A 17,879-nucleotide genomic window follows, 5' to 3' on the forward strand; every position below is an offset into this window, starting at 1 on the left:
AAACACTTTGACCTCTTCCTATCTCCCCTCTAAAATGGTTTCAGATACAAATTCAGGGAAAATAAGAGGCTATAATGGAAGAGGATTTTCAACTGTATAACATACGGCACACCTTGAGATACTCAAGAGTGATTATAATATTGTGTGTATGTGTTTTTTTTCTGGCCCTCACAGAATTCACTTAAGTGCAGAAGCCTTTTCTAGAGGGAATAGAGATGGCCACAGAAGGAAGTAATTATAAACTCAGGCAGGAAAGTCCTGCACATACCTTTGCTGCTTGGCTCCCAGAGACGTGGAATGATGTATCACCCTCACTCTCATTTGCAGTGCTCTCCTGGGAATTCTGGGATATAATCTCTTCCCCCTGAATGTGAATGGGCCAAGACAAATGGTGGGTTATAATGATCACACATGGGTCTCAAGGGGAGAAAAGCTTAAGTTTACAGGCAAGGCAAAGAAAGTCATTCAAATATGATCAAACACGGACACCAACCTGTGATCCAGCACCTAGAGAAGTGATAATCAACCCAAGGCTTCTGAGATGCTTATGGCTCTCACACAATATGTAGTTTTACAAAAGATTCATCTTTGTATTCTAGTATCATACTAGCTTCACAAGGCCAGATTGTATTGGTGACTCTTTCAGGTAATGCTCAATACGATTCTAAACTCTCTCAAATACCTTAAAGTATGAGAACGTGAACATCAACACATTAACTATATACAGGGCTTCCCTGGTGGTCCGGTGGTTAAAAATCTGCCTGCCAACGTAGGGGACACTGGTTCAATCCCCGGTCTGGGGATATCCCATATGCCTCAAGCACCATGCACCACAACTATTGAGCCCACATGCAGCAATTACTGAAGCCCAAGAGCCCTGGAGCCCACGCTCCACAAGAAGAAGGCACTGCAGTGAGCAGCCTGTGAATGGCAACTACAGAGTAGCCCCTGTTTGCTGCAATGAGAGAAAGCCCTTGAGCAGCAATGAAGACACAGCAAACCCAACAATAAAAATAATTTAAAAAAATTGAATCTTAAAAAAAAAAAACCCACACCAATCACAAATGGCCATTTAGAGGCTGAAAGAGAGTATACTAAAGTGATTTAGGAATACCAAATCTGGATGAGGACTATTTGGACTCAAATCCTTTCTCCACTCATATTGCTGAATAAGTTACTTAACCTCTCTGAGCTTCAATTCTCATAGTAACAACAGTATCTACCTAATAACACTGAAGTGAAGAAAGGAAGCTAATTCTCTGGGGATTTATTATTTTCATGTATAAATTATGAGACTCAGATAATATAAACATGAATGAGAAGGCCTTGGAATGTATTTGAAAAATGGTGTTACATCAAAGAAATAGTATAAACAACACAAGATTTCAGCCCATCAGTCAGACAATTGAAACAACTAAGAAATGCCTACTTGCTAAAATCAGCCAGAAAAAAAAAAATCAGTACGGAGAATAATTTCAGGAATAGAACAGATTGGTTTTAGAGTTAAAAAAACAAAACTAAACAACAAAAAAAAGTTTCTCCATAGTTGTAGAAAAAGGTTTTCCTGATCTGCTCCTCTGTGTCTGAAGCCTTTTTTACTGATACATTAATGGTATGTTTTGGTGTCTCTGCTGCTGCTGCTGAGGGGTGCAACCTGCAACCAGGGCCCAAGAGCAAAGTACGTTTAAGAGCTAAACAGTCACTTAAGAGAAAAGCAGTTTTGAGTATTAAGAGAGTGGAGCTTAGGTCACCTTCCTTAGATACTTTCCAATGCTCTCACAAAGAATAGAAGAGGACAGTAGGAGATTATCATTGGTAGGGTCCCAGGCTTACCTGCAAGTCCCGATTCTTAAGATTGCCCAGCCAGAAAGCCTCTCTGCAATTGTTGAGGATGAGCATGGCTTTCACTCGACAAACTAACAGTTCCAGGGTCTTTTTGAGCAAAGGCACATGTTTGGTGAGTTTTGTGTCCTGGTGAATCTGAATGGAAACAAATGCAACCAATTCATCTGCATTTATCATCGTGCTTTCATGTTTCCTATACAGAAACTTTCAAATTCCTAACACCCTGAACACTGAACAAGAGCCCAAGCCCTGCCAGTACGGACCAGAGACACACCCCCAACAGCAGTCTGGTAGAGCACTCTGAGGACTCTCCAAGCCAGGCCTCAGCAACACGTGAATCGTCAACTTCCAGATGTTCAAGCTGGTTTTAGAAAAGGCAGAGGAACCAGAGATCAAATTGCCAACATCTGCTGGATCACTGAAAACGCAAGAGAGTTCCAGAAAAACATCTATTTTTGCTTTATTGACTATGCAAAAGCCTTTGACTATGTGGATCACAATAAACTGTGGAAAATTCTGAAAGAGACAGAATACCAGACCACCTGACCTACCTCTTGAGAAATCTGTATGCAAGTCAGGAAGCAACAGTTAGAACTGGACATGGAACAACAGACTGGTTCCAAATAGGAAAAGGAGTACATCAAGGCTGTATATTGTCACCCTGATTATTTAACTTATATGCAGAGTACATCATGAGAAACTCTGGGCTGGATGAAGCACAAGCTGGAATCAAGACTGCTGGGAGAAATATCAATAACCTCAGATATGCATATGACACCACCCTTATGGCAGAAAGTGAAGAACTAAAGAGCCTCTTGATGAAAGTGAAAAGAGGAGAGTGAAAAAGTTGGCTTAAAGCTCAACATTCAGAAAACTAAGATCATGGCATCCGGTCTCATCACTTCAAGGCAAACAGATGGAGAAACAGTGGAAACAGTGGCAGACTTTATTTTTTTGGGCTCCAAAATCACTGCAGATGGTGGCTGCAGCCATGAAATTAAAAGACACTTACTCCTTGGAAGGAAAGTTATGACCAACCTAGACAGCATATTAAAAAGCAGAGACATGGAGAAGGAAATGGCAACCCACTCCAGTATTCTTGCCTGGAGAATCCCATGGACGGAGGAGCCTGGTGGGCTACAGTCCACGGGGTCGCAAAGAGTCGGATATGACTGAGCGACTTCACTTTCACTTTCACCCCTCAGCTGAGAAGACTTTCAGCTCTAGTGTTTGCTACTGATTGTTTTCTTGAGTTCTCAAAGACCTGTGACCATATTTTTTTAAGTTGCCTGTTTTCTAATTGCATCACTTTACACACTGTTGTCTAATAATATGTGGTATTTAGAATGCCCTCTTAATTATTTTGAGCAGCCATTGCCTGTATTTTCTTAGCACCTCCTTGGTTTTCTTATGTGAACTCGTCTGACAGGGAAATGCAGCTTTTTTGTTTGCCCTCTCTGCATACTGGACCGTCTGAGCCAGTGTTCTAACTAATCCCTGATGGTCTCTGAGCTACTGTCCTACCAGACTCAGTAGTTATGTGCTTCAGGAATTTTTCGGTAGAATTGGTCCTATTAGGAGACTCTTGGTGTCACCTTTGTTATCTTAAAAGCTGGTCCCTTCGCTGAGGCTCTTAATTTTTTGAAAACTTGGTTCTATTTCAGCTAAAAATTGGCAAAGCTATTTTAAAAAATTGATGGAAGCCATTTAAGAAATTGAAAAGTAATCGCAAACAACATTGGGTAGTTGTGACTTTCAGTTCTGTATCAGTTGAATTTTTGTGCTCTTTTCCCTGTGTACGTGGTGGTTCTATTTTTCTCCAATAAAACTTTTTATTTAAAAAAAAATAAAATAAAAAGCAGAGACAGAGGGAGCTAAGATGGCGGAGGAATAGGACGGGGAGACCACTTTCTCCCCTACAAATTCATCGAAAGAGCATTTGAACGCTGAGCAAAGTGCACAAAACAACTTCTGATTGCTAGCAGAGGACATCAGGTGCCCAGAGAAGCAGCCCATTGTCTTCGAAAGGAGGGAGGACAAAATATAAAAGATAAAGAGAGAGACAACAGAGCTAGGGATGGAGACCCGTCCCGGGAAGGGACCCGTAATAGAGGAAGTTTCCAAACACCAGGAAACCCTCTCACGGGCGGGTCTGGGGTAAGTTTTGAATCTCGGCGGGCAACCTAACTGGGAGGAAAAATAAATAAAACCCACGATTACATGCCTAAAAGCAACTCCCAGCAGAAAAGTAACCCAGACGCTCGCATCCGCCTTCAGCAAGTGGGGGCTGAACGGAGAGGAGAGGGCGGCATTGCTTAGGGTAAGGACCAGGCCCTAATGCCCTGAGGGCAATCAGAGGGAGCAAATGTGAGATAAAAAGCAGAGACATTACTTAGCCAACAAAGGTCCAGCTAGTCAAGGCTATGGTTTTTCCAGTAGTCATGTATGGATGTGAGAGTTGGACTGTAAAGAAAGCTGAGCACCGAAGAATTGATGCTTTTAAACTGTGGTGTTGGAGAAGACTCTTGAGAGTCCCTTGGACTGCAAGGAGATCCAACCAGTCCATCCTAAAGGAAATCAGTCCTGAATGTTCATTGGAAGGACTGATGTTGAAGCTGAAACTCCAATACTCTGGCCACCTGATGCGAAGAGCTGACTCATTGGAAAAGACCCTGATGCTGGGAAAGATTGAAGGTGGGAGGAGAAGGGGATGACAGAGGATGAGATCGCTGGTTGGCATCACTGACTCAATGGACGTGAGTTTGAGTAAACTCCGGGAGTAGGTGATGTACAAGGAAGCCTGGCATGCTGCAGTCCATGGGGTCACAAAGAGTTGGACACGACTGAGTGACTGAATTGAACTGAGAGTACTCTGAAGAGAATGGTAGCTGTACTTTAAGCTAAAGCAGCCTAGAAGACATATCACCAATATCTCTCAGTTCCTCATCATAATCTCTCATTGATCAATTATCAATGAATTTACCTAAAATATTCTTGAACACATATTATACTAACATTAATCAATAGAAAGTACCCCTGTTTAGTGGAGGGAGTCCTTAAAATTCCACTGTTTAGCACCTTAAAAATTTAGAAGCAGGGGAGGAAGTGAATGACAGGACCTGGGTGGAAGAATCATGGGCTTGCCAGTGACTTCACAACTCCACAGTTCTGTGCCCCTTCAGACAAAAAGTGACAAGGGCTCAACTGTATACTTTAAGTGAAAAAGTCCTTGAATGCTAGAATATTCTCACAAGAGACAGATGTGTTCCTTGACTAGGAAATAATACAGCAGAAAAGCTCTAAAAACAGCTGCTTTTAGAACTACTTCTCGGCTCCAGTAGAGTCATCACTTCCATAATATTCCTCCTGCCCAGAGTATAGTACGTAGTTACTCACCCACCAACATTCTCTCACCAAAGAAGAGATCCTAGAGTAAACAGGGCTATGGAGTTTGAGTCAAATTTCAGATGGAGAAGTTTCCCTCGAGACGATTACCCAATCTCAGCCAGCAACTGAGGCTTTGACCACTCTGATAAATTGCCATTGGAGAGACATAGTCTCAGAAATAAAGACTTAAGAAGGGTAAAAAAGGAAGGCGGCACTGGAGCCCATGGATCTCCAAAGAGCAACCAGATTAAACCAATTGTGATCTGCTTTCCCTTACCTTGGAATGCCCACACAGGTGATGAAGCAGTCTCGTGCTCAACTGGAAGGTTTCCAGTAAGCTCAGAACATCTTTCTACAACCAACAACATGCACAAATGCCATATGAAACATTCTCATTTCATTTTACGCCCAAGATATCCTTGCACCCAAGAGTACCAAAGAGGATCAAGCCTCAGGTTCCAGCCATAGATGGATAATCATCTCTTTTTCAAACTGAGGAAGTGTTGATTTACAAAATTTTACAAGTTTCAGGTGTACAACACAGTGATTCAAAATTTTTCAAGTTTATATGGATTTGGCCCTCAAACAGAAGGAGGAGTGCTCACTGGCTGTGCTCCCCCTTTCTCTTTCTGAGCTATGAGGGACCAGCCGAATATTGTGAGTGTTCTGCAAAGTTCAACTTGGCAGATATATGCAAGAAATCATCTCCTGGACTTGCCTGGCAGTCCAGTGGTTAGGACTCCGGGCTTACAGCGCAGTTTATGACAAAATGAGTTTTCTTTCCTTTTTCTGTAATTCCTGAGACCAGACCCAGAGAAGTATACAGAAACAAATGACACACTAATATGTGAGGTCCTGGGACTGCAGTAGCATAATAAAATCAGGCTAAAAGAAACAACCATCCTCAGATCTGGAGCAGAAGTTCGGAAGGTGGGTCCACTACGGAATATTCAGTCCTCCATGGGCATCTCTGGGCGAGCTGAAGTGACCAAAGGTAACTGTGTCAACCTGTGGCCCAGAACCAGAATAATGGAGCTATCCCCATGGCTGCCCAAGAGTTGCTGTGGACATATTTTCTGAACAACTATACAGAGCATGCCTTTGCTCTCTGCTCTCAGTTCTTACCCGGTGTTTTCTAAAACTGAAGTCTAGGAGCGGCATACACTGCTTCAGAAATGCTTCCACAAAGAGACGCCCATACTGAGGAAGAGAAGAGAGAAGCTGGTGAGGACCTCTAGTTGAAGTTTTTCGTGAGAAATGCCCCTGCCTGAGGCAGCATAGCATTTCCCAGACCAGAGGGTTTATTTTCTTTTATATGCAAAAAATAAATCAGAAAGTGTTCAAGAGGTTAATTCAGAGAATATAGCTTAATGTAAAGGCTAAACAGGCCTGTTACACCCTGAATTAAGCAGGCTTACCTACCACACACACAGTCAATGTGCAGGGGTATTGCTCAGTTTGAGAATGAGGGCACAGGGGAACTGAGGGGAATCCCAGCTCCCAGAGGACAACTTAACTCTCAAAAGGAAAAAAACTGGGTAGAGCTGAGGAAGCACATGACCAACTGCCCAATTTACCCATCAGGAAAAGGACTCCCCCTTCTCAATCATCCCTCACACTGGCACCAGTGGGGGTGTGAGGAAAGAGGAAGAGAGAAGCCAGGAGACAACAGTATGGGGCACCATCTACTGGAAGGAACTGCTGGGAAAGGGGAGAAGCATCCTCCATACTGCCCTCCTTAGCTCTTAACCCAGTGTGTTTATCACCAAACCTACGGCTAATCCAGGATAGTCCCCTGGAGGATAGCAGAAGGCCAGCTCCTACATCAATGAGGCCACGCACGGGCTTTAAAAAGAGGAATCACCCACTCCTTCCTTCTTTCCTGTTGACTGGGAAGGAATGGCAGGGAGTGACTACTGCTCCTTAAGCCAATCACCCTAGTTCTAAGACTAAGTTGTCAAATTCATAGGAAAATTGGCTTCTCTGGTTATCCAATTAATATAGGAAAACATATTCATGGTCTTTTCTAGACTACCTATCAGCAGAGATTCTGGAGACTGGCTTGTGGGCAAGGTATTAAGCAATTCCACTCAGCTGACCCAAAGGAAGAATAAACACTTAAAGAGGGCCCAGTCTATTGCTCACCTTCAAACACGCATACAGAACAGGACGACTATCAAACACCTGGAAGATGAAGGACAAGAAACCAGAGCTGAGATCTGCTCCTCTGAGCACCCCAGCCTCTTCCCCACCGTGCAAAGCACAGCTCTGAGTGTTGTACGCATGTCTAAAATGAAGGAGGCACATCAACATGTCAACAAATCAATCACAAAGGAGAATAAAGTAATCACTGTAACTGAAGTTCAAGAAAAGAGGGGAGCATAGAGGAACAAGGAATTGATTCCAACAGGGAATGTTAAGAAGATGGCATTGAAGAGATCCCAAATCTTGATGGGAAGCCTGAAGAGGCAGAAAGGAAAGAAAAACATTCTAAGCTGGGGGAACAGTCTGGGCAAAATCATGGAGTGGGGGAGAGCAGAGAATGTAAATGAGGGATAAAGAAGACATTCAAGTTGGAAGACGGAGACCATGGGGAAGGTGCTCAGATTCATGGTGCGGTGAGAGAGCATGGGGGAATGACGGGGGAAGGAGTCATTAAATAGTAAATACTGTGGTACAGACTGGAAGGAGGAAGGCAGAGAAGGAAAAGACACTGCACGGAAGCAGGGAAGGTGTTGTCCAGGATGGGCAGGGCACAGTGGGGGAGATGGGGGTGCTCAACGAAGGGCGGGGAGAGGAGCTGAGGGGTTCACTTTGGAAGTCGGGCCCCTTGGCAGTTTCTGCAGTTAGCCAGTGAGATGAACAGGGAGCCTCTCCATACTCACCTTTATCAGGTTGATGAGGATACTGAAGTCTCGAACAGCCATGTTCCAGTAGAGGAGCTTCTCTTCATGAATCTGGGGGCAGCCAAATATACGGCATCTTTGAATTGCAGCCATATACTTCTTTTACCATGTTGCCACTAATACATGATTCTTGAACTACAGAGCTATACAGTGATTTAAACCAATTATCTTCCTAAAGAGATGTGGCAACCAGTGAACCCACAAGATGGTTCGGAGTCCTGCATATATATGGTATCACTAAGGTACCTTATTGAGACCCTCCAGGAAGACAACTCCTCTTCTATAACTTACAAGTCAGAAAAAGCCTCTGCAATATACCCCTGTAGTTTCTCTGATTCCCTAAGTAAGCTCTTGCTCCCAGCAGGCTAGTTCTGTTCTGGTTAGCAGGTTGCCAAGGTCTAGGACCACAGCATCTGAAACAGGCTCGTTCACCTCATGCCAGCTCACAAGTTGCAGCTGGGTACATGAGGCTGCAACCAAAGATATTTTTTCCCAGACTAGCTCTATGGAGTCCAAGGTTACCCCCAGGAAGAAGCCAGGGAAAATTGCCTAATTCTCACTTCCAACTAGAGGAAAGGAAATCAAGAACTCTGAAAAAAGTTCTGGATCTCAGTAAGTCAAAGGAAATAGCTTAGGAGAAAATTCCAGACCCAAGGAGAAGAGCCACTAGCATCTTCCGAATAGTCCAGAGTCTGCTTTCTGAGGTGGGACAATCTGACTCACCTGCTGTGAATCTGCTGCTGTTCCAGCCTGAAGACCTTTCACTGTCTTCTCTAGCTCAGTCATCATTACTCGGAAGAAAATGACGAACGTGGTCCTAGAAGAGAAAAGTATGACACTCACACAATGATGCACTCATCACAAAGAAAGTCCTGGGAAGAAACCAGGGAACCCAAAGTGATTTCCCTCCCCACCTCTCAAAACATGCTTTCACCAGGGTCCACTTGAGGAGGATGTGAGAGCAAGAAGGATTTAGAAATGACCCAAGAAGACGGCCTGTGAAACTATGGGGTTAATTTCACAAAGGGAGAATGTGGTGGCAGAGTAAGAGGAGGAAAGTAGTGGTCAGAAGATCCAACTTTTAAGTTTCCAGTTCCAAGCAAGCTCACTCTCTAAAGCGCATTCTCCTTATTCGTAAAACAGGAGTAATGATATCTACCTCACAGATTCATCAAAAGGATCAAAAGAGATAAGGGATATAAGAGTGATTATAAACTGTAAAGACCATATGAATATCAGATAACCACTGATACTCTGAGACACAAAACCCATTAACTGAGACATATACGGTTAGACACAATAATCACTGTATCCTTCTAAAGGTGGTTAAAATATTGTAAAAATAATCTCACACATAAAGGGTGAAAGCACTGAAAAAAGTTTGGTGATTAAATATCCAATGTCTCTAAAAACTGTAACTACTGAAAAGTCATTCCTCAATAACATCCTTTCATATGGGCGGGGTGAGGGCTGCTTGGAGAGAGTTCACAGCAGACATTCTGTATGTTGAACAAACGACTGCACATACCTCCTGTATCAGAACTAGCTGAAGAGTAAGGTCGTTATTTGGAACCTACATACCTTAGTATGACTCTAACGTACGGAAAGGACTAGAGGAGAGAACTCCCTTACCTGGTCAGTGTAGGGAATGTGGACGAGGCTTCTTTAGGAGAGTTGATCAGCTCTGGGACACCTACACCAGCAATCTCCTCTATGGCCTTCAGCACACTGTCTGTGTGCTCCAGGTAGATGCTGCATTGACAGCCATAGGAGTATGAACACACGTTACAGAATTTCTAAATCAAGGTTTCTTTCTTGAGACGTATCCAGGTACTAAGCTTTAAACCAACTGTTAGCAATTATTTTATTAATTTATTTTTCACTACGCCACACAACTTGCAAAATCTTAGTTCCCTGGCCAGGAATTGAACCCAGGGCCACAGAAGTGAAAGTGCTGAGCACTAACCAGTGGCTCACCAAGGAATTTCCAGCATTTATTTTTAATAAAATAAAGATTCCAATTACTTGTCAGGAGTAAAGGAAATGATGTCTCCATAAGAAATAGTTAGATATCTTGAAAGTGATGGCTGTGTCTTAGATATGGTAGGCAATATCTGACTCATGGGTTAACAAGGCAGGATACAACAGCAGACCCCTCCACTTCCTCTATGATTTGATTTACTAAAGAACTGACAGTATAAAACAGAACTAGAGGATCTCAAAGTCCACATATTCTAAATTACATTAATTTCACACCTATTTCACTGAGTCCAAGTTATCATCAACCACGATAAATTTCTCAGTTTTTGACCAGACAAGGGATCCTAACAGGGGCAAATGGAAGGCTATTTGGCTTGTGGACAAAAGCTGAGCCTCTTACCCAAGCAAAGACTGGAGCTGGTCATTAGGAATGCTGCTCCTCTCTTTCTCTCCACTAGGCCACACTCGACAGAGGAACTGTTTGGCCAGGGAAGCTGTTGGTGAAACAAGACAAATTTCATTCATGGAAAATGAACTTGTTTTGCAGTCTTTGGGGGATGATTTTGCATTCTTGTTTTGAATGCAAAGAATGTTTTGCATTCTTGTTTTGCAGTCTTTGGGGGATAATTGATCAAAAAGGTTATTCTTTTACATTTACTATGAAATTCCTAGGCTAACAGACAACTTTGGGGGGAAAAAAGCTCTCATGAGTTCCTGTTCTATTAGTCCTTCTACCAGAAATAAATCCATTTCTCTAAGACCTAACATGTCCCACCCTCTTATCCTGTCTTGACACAAACATGAACCATACAGACACACAGAGTAAGGGAATGCTGTTGGGCAGTGGGAAGTCCATCTCGGGTACTCCTTGGCAGGCCAATAAACAATAAATAGTATGGACCTCCAAGATTCATATAAAACCCTCCCCCTTTAAGCAACAGGAATAATAAAGATTTTGCATTTTCTTCATGCTTTCTGCCTGTGCTGCCAATTAAGATTTATCAGTGAGATGCATTCTAAGAGCTATGTCAAAGATAGTTAAAGAAAAATATCAGGGATAGGACCAGACTTTTCTTTACACTTAATCCTGATTTCTCCTTTCTGTCCCATTTTATTAACTTAATGGCTTTTGTTTTTCTGTCAAATGTCTCAGATACTTAATAACAACAACAACAAAGGAAGGATATGAATAAACAAAAGTTAAACAGCAAATCCAGCCAAGTAAACTAACCACACTCAGTTTAAGCCATGTCAGCAGAGCTCAGACATAGCTTCTACTGGGACTATGTCCTTCTTGGTATAGTAAGAGGGCATATCCACAGTGATGGAGAGACTTGCTTGTAAAATTTATAGGGTTCTAGGAAGCCCCAAGTTTACTAGTCTATTCATGAAGGAAGAAAACAGGATCCATCACCAATTTGTCTTTTGTTCTCAGCAGGAGCTGTAGATTTCTCCAAAATGACCATCAAAAGTCTAATGAGATAAAGAGCACACTGGAAACTGGGAATGCTGGCATGGAAATTCTGCAAGTAATGGAAGCTCTGCCTGTAAATAGACAATGAAGAAAACAAAACCCACCACAAGTATTACAGATGTGTCTAAATCCATGAATTATACAAGTCCACTGAAATGCTTGATGGTCTAAGCAGAATCCTCCTCATTTGCAAGGTGCTTTAGTAGAACCTTCTTTCAAGATCTTACAGAGAAATGTAACTTTGTATGGAGAAACCCAGGGTGTAGAAGCCTGACCCAGTGTATGGGGTGCTGGCATTGAAAAGATACCCAAGTGTTAGCCTAGGCTATGCTGACTTGTGCAACCCCGGATAAATTATTTGCTCTTTAAGGCAACAGGCAACACACTGAGTATAATGTTTAAATTATGGGTTCATAAGGACAAGGTGAAAGGAAATGATAAGGCAGAGCTTCTGATAAATGTATCATATGTGGTTAGCTTTTCATATTCCGAAGTAATGGCAGATGAAGAAACACAATCTAAAATTGTAGTTATGAAAAAAAAAATTAAAAAGTAAAATTGTAGTTAAAATAAAACCAGAGTCAAGTACTGATTGACTGGTGGAAAGTAAGTCAAACAAATTTAAAAGACTATATTGAAAATGAAATAAGGTTCTAAAGGCAGACTGTGGACTCAGGGATGGCCTAGGCACTCAGGGGAGGTAGGGGAAAGACCAAACTGCTCTGGGTGAAGCTGGGGCAGAGGCTGAAGCCATGCTCCCAGAGCTCCTCATCTCCTGTGCTCTTAGTCTAGGCTCCTCTTCTTTCAAGGTAAGGGAAGTGATAACTGACTGCTACCTAATTATCCAACCCAATTAGGAGACAGAGTAGGTACCTGGATAATCAAGAGTTGACTACAGATGGCTAGCACTTTCATCATCATTACCTGAAAACGCAAACTTAACAGGATGAAGGACACATGAGGATTTAGTTTGATTTATTCAACAGTTTCTAAAGCTTCAGGATATATCTGAATACACAGATGAGAAAGCTCACATAAATGAGGAAAAGGCAGTGAAAATACCAAGTTATCTCCAAGAAATCTTGCCAGTTTTATTCCTAGGAATTTCTTTAGATAGCTCTCAGGGACATGCGGTCCAGCTCACCTGAGCAGCTCCTCTATGGATTGGTCACGCTCTCCTGGCTTCAGTCGGCTAGCAAGGATCCCAAGGGCTGAGTATAGTAAATTATTATTTTGAAGTTGACAGAATCCACTCCTAAAGGAAAGGCAAGGAAAGGTGGCCGAGCTCAGTTTCAGACAGACCATGTGGACAGCATTTAAGGATCCTGGCCACTGCTCTGTACCGTCGATAAACCAACAGAAGAAAAAGTACTAAAGCACTGAAGGTATGCAAGTGCTAAATCCAGTCACAGCTCTGAATGCCAGACTAGAAGCTGACGGGCACCCAAAACAGCCTCTTCCTAAGGGCCTAACAGTCCTCCTCCTAGGTTTATTTCCAAGGGGAAAAAACTCTACTCTCCACATTTTAGAGATAGCTGTCAGTATTCCCCAAAAAAAAAAAAAAGGAACAATTCTGTGAAACTGCTTAAATCAATGTCTAATCCATACCACATTAAGTCAAATCTTGACAGTTCTGTCTTCTGATTATCTTTCCTACTATCTCTTCCTTTCCAAGCCAAGACCATCACTCTAGGCGAGGCCCATATCATCATCCCATGCATGGATCTCGCCAACATCTTTTCACTGGTCTTTTTGGCTGCCTTTCCAATCCATTTAGGCCAGCATGTTGCTGCCAAGAGGATTTTTCTAAAACACTGCTTTCACTATACCGTGGATGTGATCATAAAACTGCAAAATTGCCTCCCTGGACAACATTCAAATTCTTTCGCCTGACCTTCAAGGCCCAGCACAACCTGACCCCCTGGAACTTTAACTCCTCTAGAAACATTTCCGCATCACCAGTGGTAGTCTCTCTTCCTTTCCACAAATTAATTCTGAGGGCCTTTTTTTTTTTCATGAATAGCTTTATTAAAGTGTAATGGACATACAGTAAACTGCATGCATTTAAAATGCTGAATTTGATCCGTGACTTATATACAAATCCAAGAAACCATCACCCCAATGAAAATAATAAACATATCTATTCCTCTCAATAGTTTCCTTGTATTCTTTTGTAATCTAGCTCTCCTTCCATCCTCCCACCCAATGAGAGGCAACCACTGAACTGTTTTCTGTCACTACATGATTATGTGCTTTTTCTAAAACTTAATATAACTAGAATCAAAGTACTACATACTCTTACAGTCTTGGTTTTTATTCAGTATAATTCTTTTTTCATCCATGTTGTTGCATGTTGTAGTGTCCACATAGAGACACTACAATTTGTTATCCATTCACCATTTTATAACATTTGAACTGTTTGCAATTTGAGGATACTACAAATGAAGCTCCAATAAATATTCATATACAAGACTCTGCAGACATATGCTTTCATTTCTCTTGGATAAATTACTACTTTTACTAGCAGGAAAATGGTTGGGTGGTATGGTAGGTGTATATCTAACTTTCTGATGAACTGCCAAATTATTTTCAAAAGTGAGTATACCATTTTACAGTCACACCAGCAGCATGTGAGAGCTCCAATTACTCTATATCCTCACCAGCACTTGGCAAGATAAATCTTTTTACTGCATCCATGCTCTAATTTTAATTTGTATTTTCTTAATAACTAAAACTGTTGCATATCTTTGCATGTGTTTATTTGCCACCCACATATCTCCTTGATTAAGCATCTGTTCAAATCCTTTATCTGGCATTGTTTTTAAGTACTGAGGATATGATAATGGCTGATCTAGGCCTTCATAGAGCTCACAGTCCAGCAGGGAAGACAGATGAACCAATAATTATAATAAAAGGTGAGAAGTTTTATCCTAAGAGTATTAGAAAAGAAGTGGTGATGAGAGAGGCAGAAAGATTTACCCAGTCTAGGGGTCAGGGAAGATAGTCCTGAGGAACTGAAGTTTAAATCCAAATTTCAAGGATGAGTTAAAAAAGACTGGAGGGTGGGGGGCAGTCAAGGAAGGTGAAGATCCTGGCAGAAGGATGAATATGTGTGGAGCCGTCCAGGTAAATGCTCTATGGGGTGCTGAAATTATTTCAGTATAACTGGAGGGCAGAGTGCACCACAGTGAGTAGAATAGCAGGAGTCAGATAATAAAAGTCCTCAGAAGCTAAGTAAAAGAGACTGAATTCAAGAGAAATCTAATGGCAATCAGAACAAAGGTGGGCTAGGATACAATCAGATTTATGTCGGGAAGATCACTTTAATTGCTGTGTGAAGGGACCAAAAGAGGAAAAGTGGAAGCAGAGAGACCAACTGTAAAGCTGTTCTAGATCTGGTGAGAGATAACAGGAGTCTGGAAGCAGTGGAGAAAGAGAGGACAGGTGGCCATCTAGATGTAATCAAGAAGATAAACTCAACAGGATTTTGTGAACAGATGTACAACAGAGAAAGGGTAGAGAGAAGGAAAGGGACAAAGAACAACTCCTGGCTTCTAGCTCAGGCAACTGGTGGGGCCATCTGTCTCGCCAGGGAAAGCTGAAGGAGTGGTGGGGAGGATGAAGCACGCTTTGGATGTGATGAATCTGAGCTGTCAATGACAACAGCTATAAGGAGGAGCTGAGTAGGCAGTTGGGAGTTAAATGCCTGTAGCTCAGAAGTTAAATTTTAGCCTGAATTTAACTTTGGCTGATACTGCCCAGGAAACTTACATGAGAACAGAGAGGCCAAGACCCAGCCCTGAGGAACAAAAGCATGTAAGGAACACACCTCTCTCATTTCTACTCTTGTCCATGCCGTGCCTTACAGTTTCTTCCTTTACCTCCCCAAAGCCATCTACCCTCCAAGGGCCCCATGAAGTCCCACGATTTCATGAAGGCATCCCTAGACACCCTGGCTTACATTGCCTACAGCTCTTTACCACACAATCTGGAATTTATCTACAACTTGTTTAGTAACAACTTCTTACAACATTCTCTCTGGTGCTATTAGGGAAAGAGTGTCACAGCAAACTAGCCAAGAATCAGATGGCTAGATTTGTTACAGGTTAGAAAAGAGCAAATCATCTGATTTTCAAAAGAGTTAATAACAGATAAAGCGTGCCAAACCAAATGAAATCATGCAGACAAAAACACTCCAGAAAGAATAAGGGTCGTATTGACACAACCTTTTGGAGTCCTTTTCTTCTTTTCTACACCTCAGTGCCTTGGTGGACTGTCAGGTAGAAGCAAGGACATTCTTGATTATCTCTACCTACTGTACTTGCCACATACTTACCAAGCAAAAAGCCCATGAAAAATCTGCAGTAGCCTCAGATAGCAGGAAGACATTATGTGGCACTCTTGACCTGTAATTCCGGGTCCATCAACTACACCATGATTCTCAGCAGTTAAGCACTACAAGGGAAAGGTGCTTTTAAGACTGTTGCTTTAGCAATTGCCCTCATTTTCTTTCAAGATTTTTCAGCCAAAAATGAAATCTCTTGTTCATTTAGCAATTTCTAAGTCTCTATAATGATTAATATAGGCTTCTGACCTGAAAATAGTTGTGAATGTTCTCCAGATGGTTACACATAGGGTTCAGCAGTTGAACAACCCTAAACGCGATTTCTGGGGCAGATCTCTGGTGGAGATGTGAGAATCCAATATTCCGGTTTCCTTTGCTCTATAATAAATTCAGAGTTACTAGGGAAGAAACTGTTGGATAACTTCTTTGAAACTAAGAGTCTGTTATGAGGTTTAACCAAATCTGTGCCAGCAGGTAGAGCGGAAAGAAGAAACTAGGGATATATTTTGACAGAGGAAACTCAACTCAATCTTCAAATAACAAGAGATTGGCTTTTATAGAGTACACAGTGTTTGAGAGGAGACTTCTCTGGTAGCTCAGCTGGTAAAGAATCTGCCTGCAATGCGGAGACCCAGGTTCAATTCCTGGATTGGGAAGATCCCCTGGAAAGGGATAGGCTACCCACTCCAGTATTGTTGGGCTTCCCTGATGGCTCAGATGGTAAAGAATCCACCTGCAATGAGGGAGACCTGGGTTCAATCTCTGGGTTGGGAAGATCCTCTGGAGGAGGGCATGGCAAACCACTCTAGTATTCTTGCCTACGGAATCCCCATGGACAGAGGAGCCTGGCGGGCTACAGTCCATAAGGTCTCAAAGTCAGACACAATTGAGCAACTAAGCACAGCACAGTGTTTGAGAAGTACAAACCCCAAACTACTAATGAGAGAAAGCTCACACAAAAATAGAAATCATTTAGTCTAATAAGAATGTAGACCAAATAGTAAATTCAAGAAGAATCAAGTATCTGGACATTTTAAACATTTACACCTAAAACTTTCACATTTTGCTGTTCCTATCATCCACTGACTTCCCCAGATGCTACATGCATTTGTCCATTAGATATACGCTCGAGCTTGCGGACTGTTCTAGACAGCCAACTACTATCCTGAGCCTTGGACAAGGGCTGTTTGGGAGGGTATTAAAACCAAAACCCAAGCAAAGAACAGGATTCAGGAATTCTCAGGGCATTTGGAAATACATCTTGTTTTGGATGGCTTTTTTTGTTTTCTCGGTTTTAAGAGTTCTTTTCTAAAGCAAAGTGACTGTGGGCTGGCAACAGGGCTGCTACCACGCTACCCAAAAACAATATCAGAGAAACTGACAACTTATTCACTACTAAGATGTCTTTGTTTCCAAATCTACAGGATAGGCCCTGTGCTCCTGTCTGTACTAACCTTGAGGAAGGGGACTCTCCTGGCCACAGGTGTTAGCATGTTGTCCAGCTTCTGGGCAAGATCTTCCAGCAAGAAAAGCAGTTCAGGGGGCTGAAGCTGCACAACTTCTGCAGCCTGTTACAGGAAAGGAGGAAAGAATAATTCCCAACATGCTCTCGCCATCTTTTGGGGACACAGTTCATGATTTTACTGTCTACAATGTGTAAAGAATCTGATCATTACCAAAAGGAAGGGGGGAAATTGCCCCCACCTCACACAAATGGCTGCTGCGCTCTGTCAACAAATCAAAGCCGTGCATTTCCTAAGTAAGACAAAACTTAAAACTATTAAATAGGAATGAGGCAGCATAGTTTTAGAAGACACATTTCTTCTCCAGAAATAAATGCCTCTGGTATCGCCTTCCAGCTATGGACCAGTGATGCCTTTCCTAAATACCTTGGGATTTTTTAAAAAAATGACTAATTCAAGGAAATTTTGCTTCTCTCTGT

General features: G+C 42.2%; 1 protein-coding gene across 4 annotated transcripts in view; it reads right to left on the reverse strand.

Moving 5' to 3' along the window:
- FANCD2 (FA complementation group D2) overlaps positions 1-17,879 on the reverse strand; it is a 51,904-nt gene that overhangs the window by 1,264 nt on the left and 32,761 nt on the right. For all 4 annotated transcript variants that reach the window (XM_043885873.1, XM_043885870.1, XM_043885871.1 and 1 more), the window contains exons 30-43: positions 17,392-17,505; positions 16,187-16,315; positions 15,929-16,047; positions 12,737-12,847; positions 11,533-11,663; positions 10,519-10,612; positions 9,771-9,890; positions 8,862-8,955; positions 8,118-8,189; positions 7,378-7,416; positions 6,358-6,432; positions 5,510-5,584; positions 1,834-1,980; positions 269-364 (exon numbers count right to left, since the gene is read on the reverse strand). In XM_043885873.1, coding sequence (XP_043741808.1) covers positions 269-364; positions 1,834-1,980; positions 5,510-5,584; positions 6,358-6,432; positions 7,378-7,416; positions 8,118-8,189; positions 8,862-8,955; positions 9,771-9,890; positions 10,519-10,612; positions 11,533-11,663; positions 12,737-12,847; positions 15,929-16,047; positions 16,187-16,315; positions 17,392-17,505 — 1,416 coding nt within the window. The remainder of the gene's footprint in view (positions 1-268; positions 365-1,833; positions 1,981-5,509; positions 5,585-6,357; positions 6,433-7,377; positions 7,417-8,117; positions 8,190-8,861; positions 8,956-9,770; positions 9,891-10,518; positions 10,613-11,532; positions 11,664-12,736; positions 12,848-15,928; positions 16,048-16,186; positions 16,316-17,391; positions 17,506-17,879) is intronic.

The sequence above is a fragment of the Cervus elaphus genome, chromosome 24, assembly GCF_910594005.1.
Source record: "Cervus elaphus chromosome 24, mCerEla1.1, whole genome shotgun sequence".
Classification (NCBI taxonomy): domain Eukaryota; kingdom Metazoa; phylum Chordata; class Mammalia; order Artiodactyla; family Cervidae; genus Cervus; species Cervus elaphus.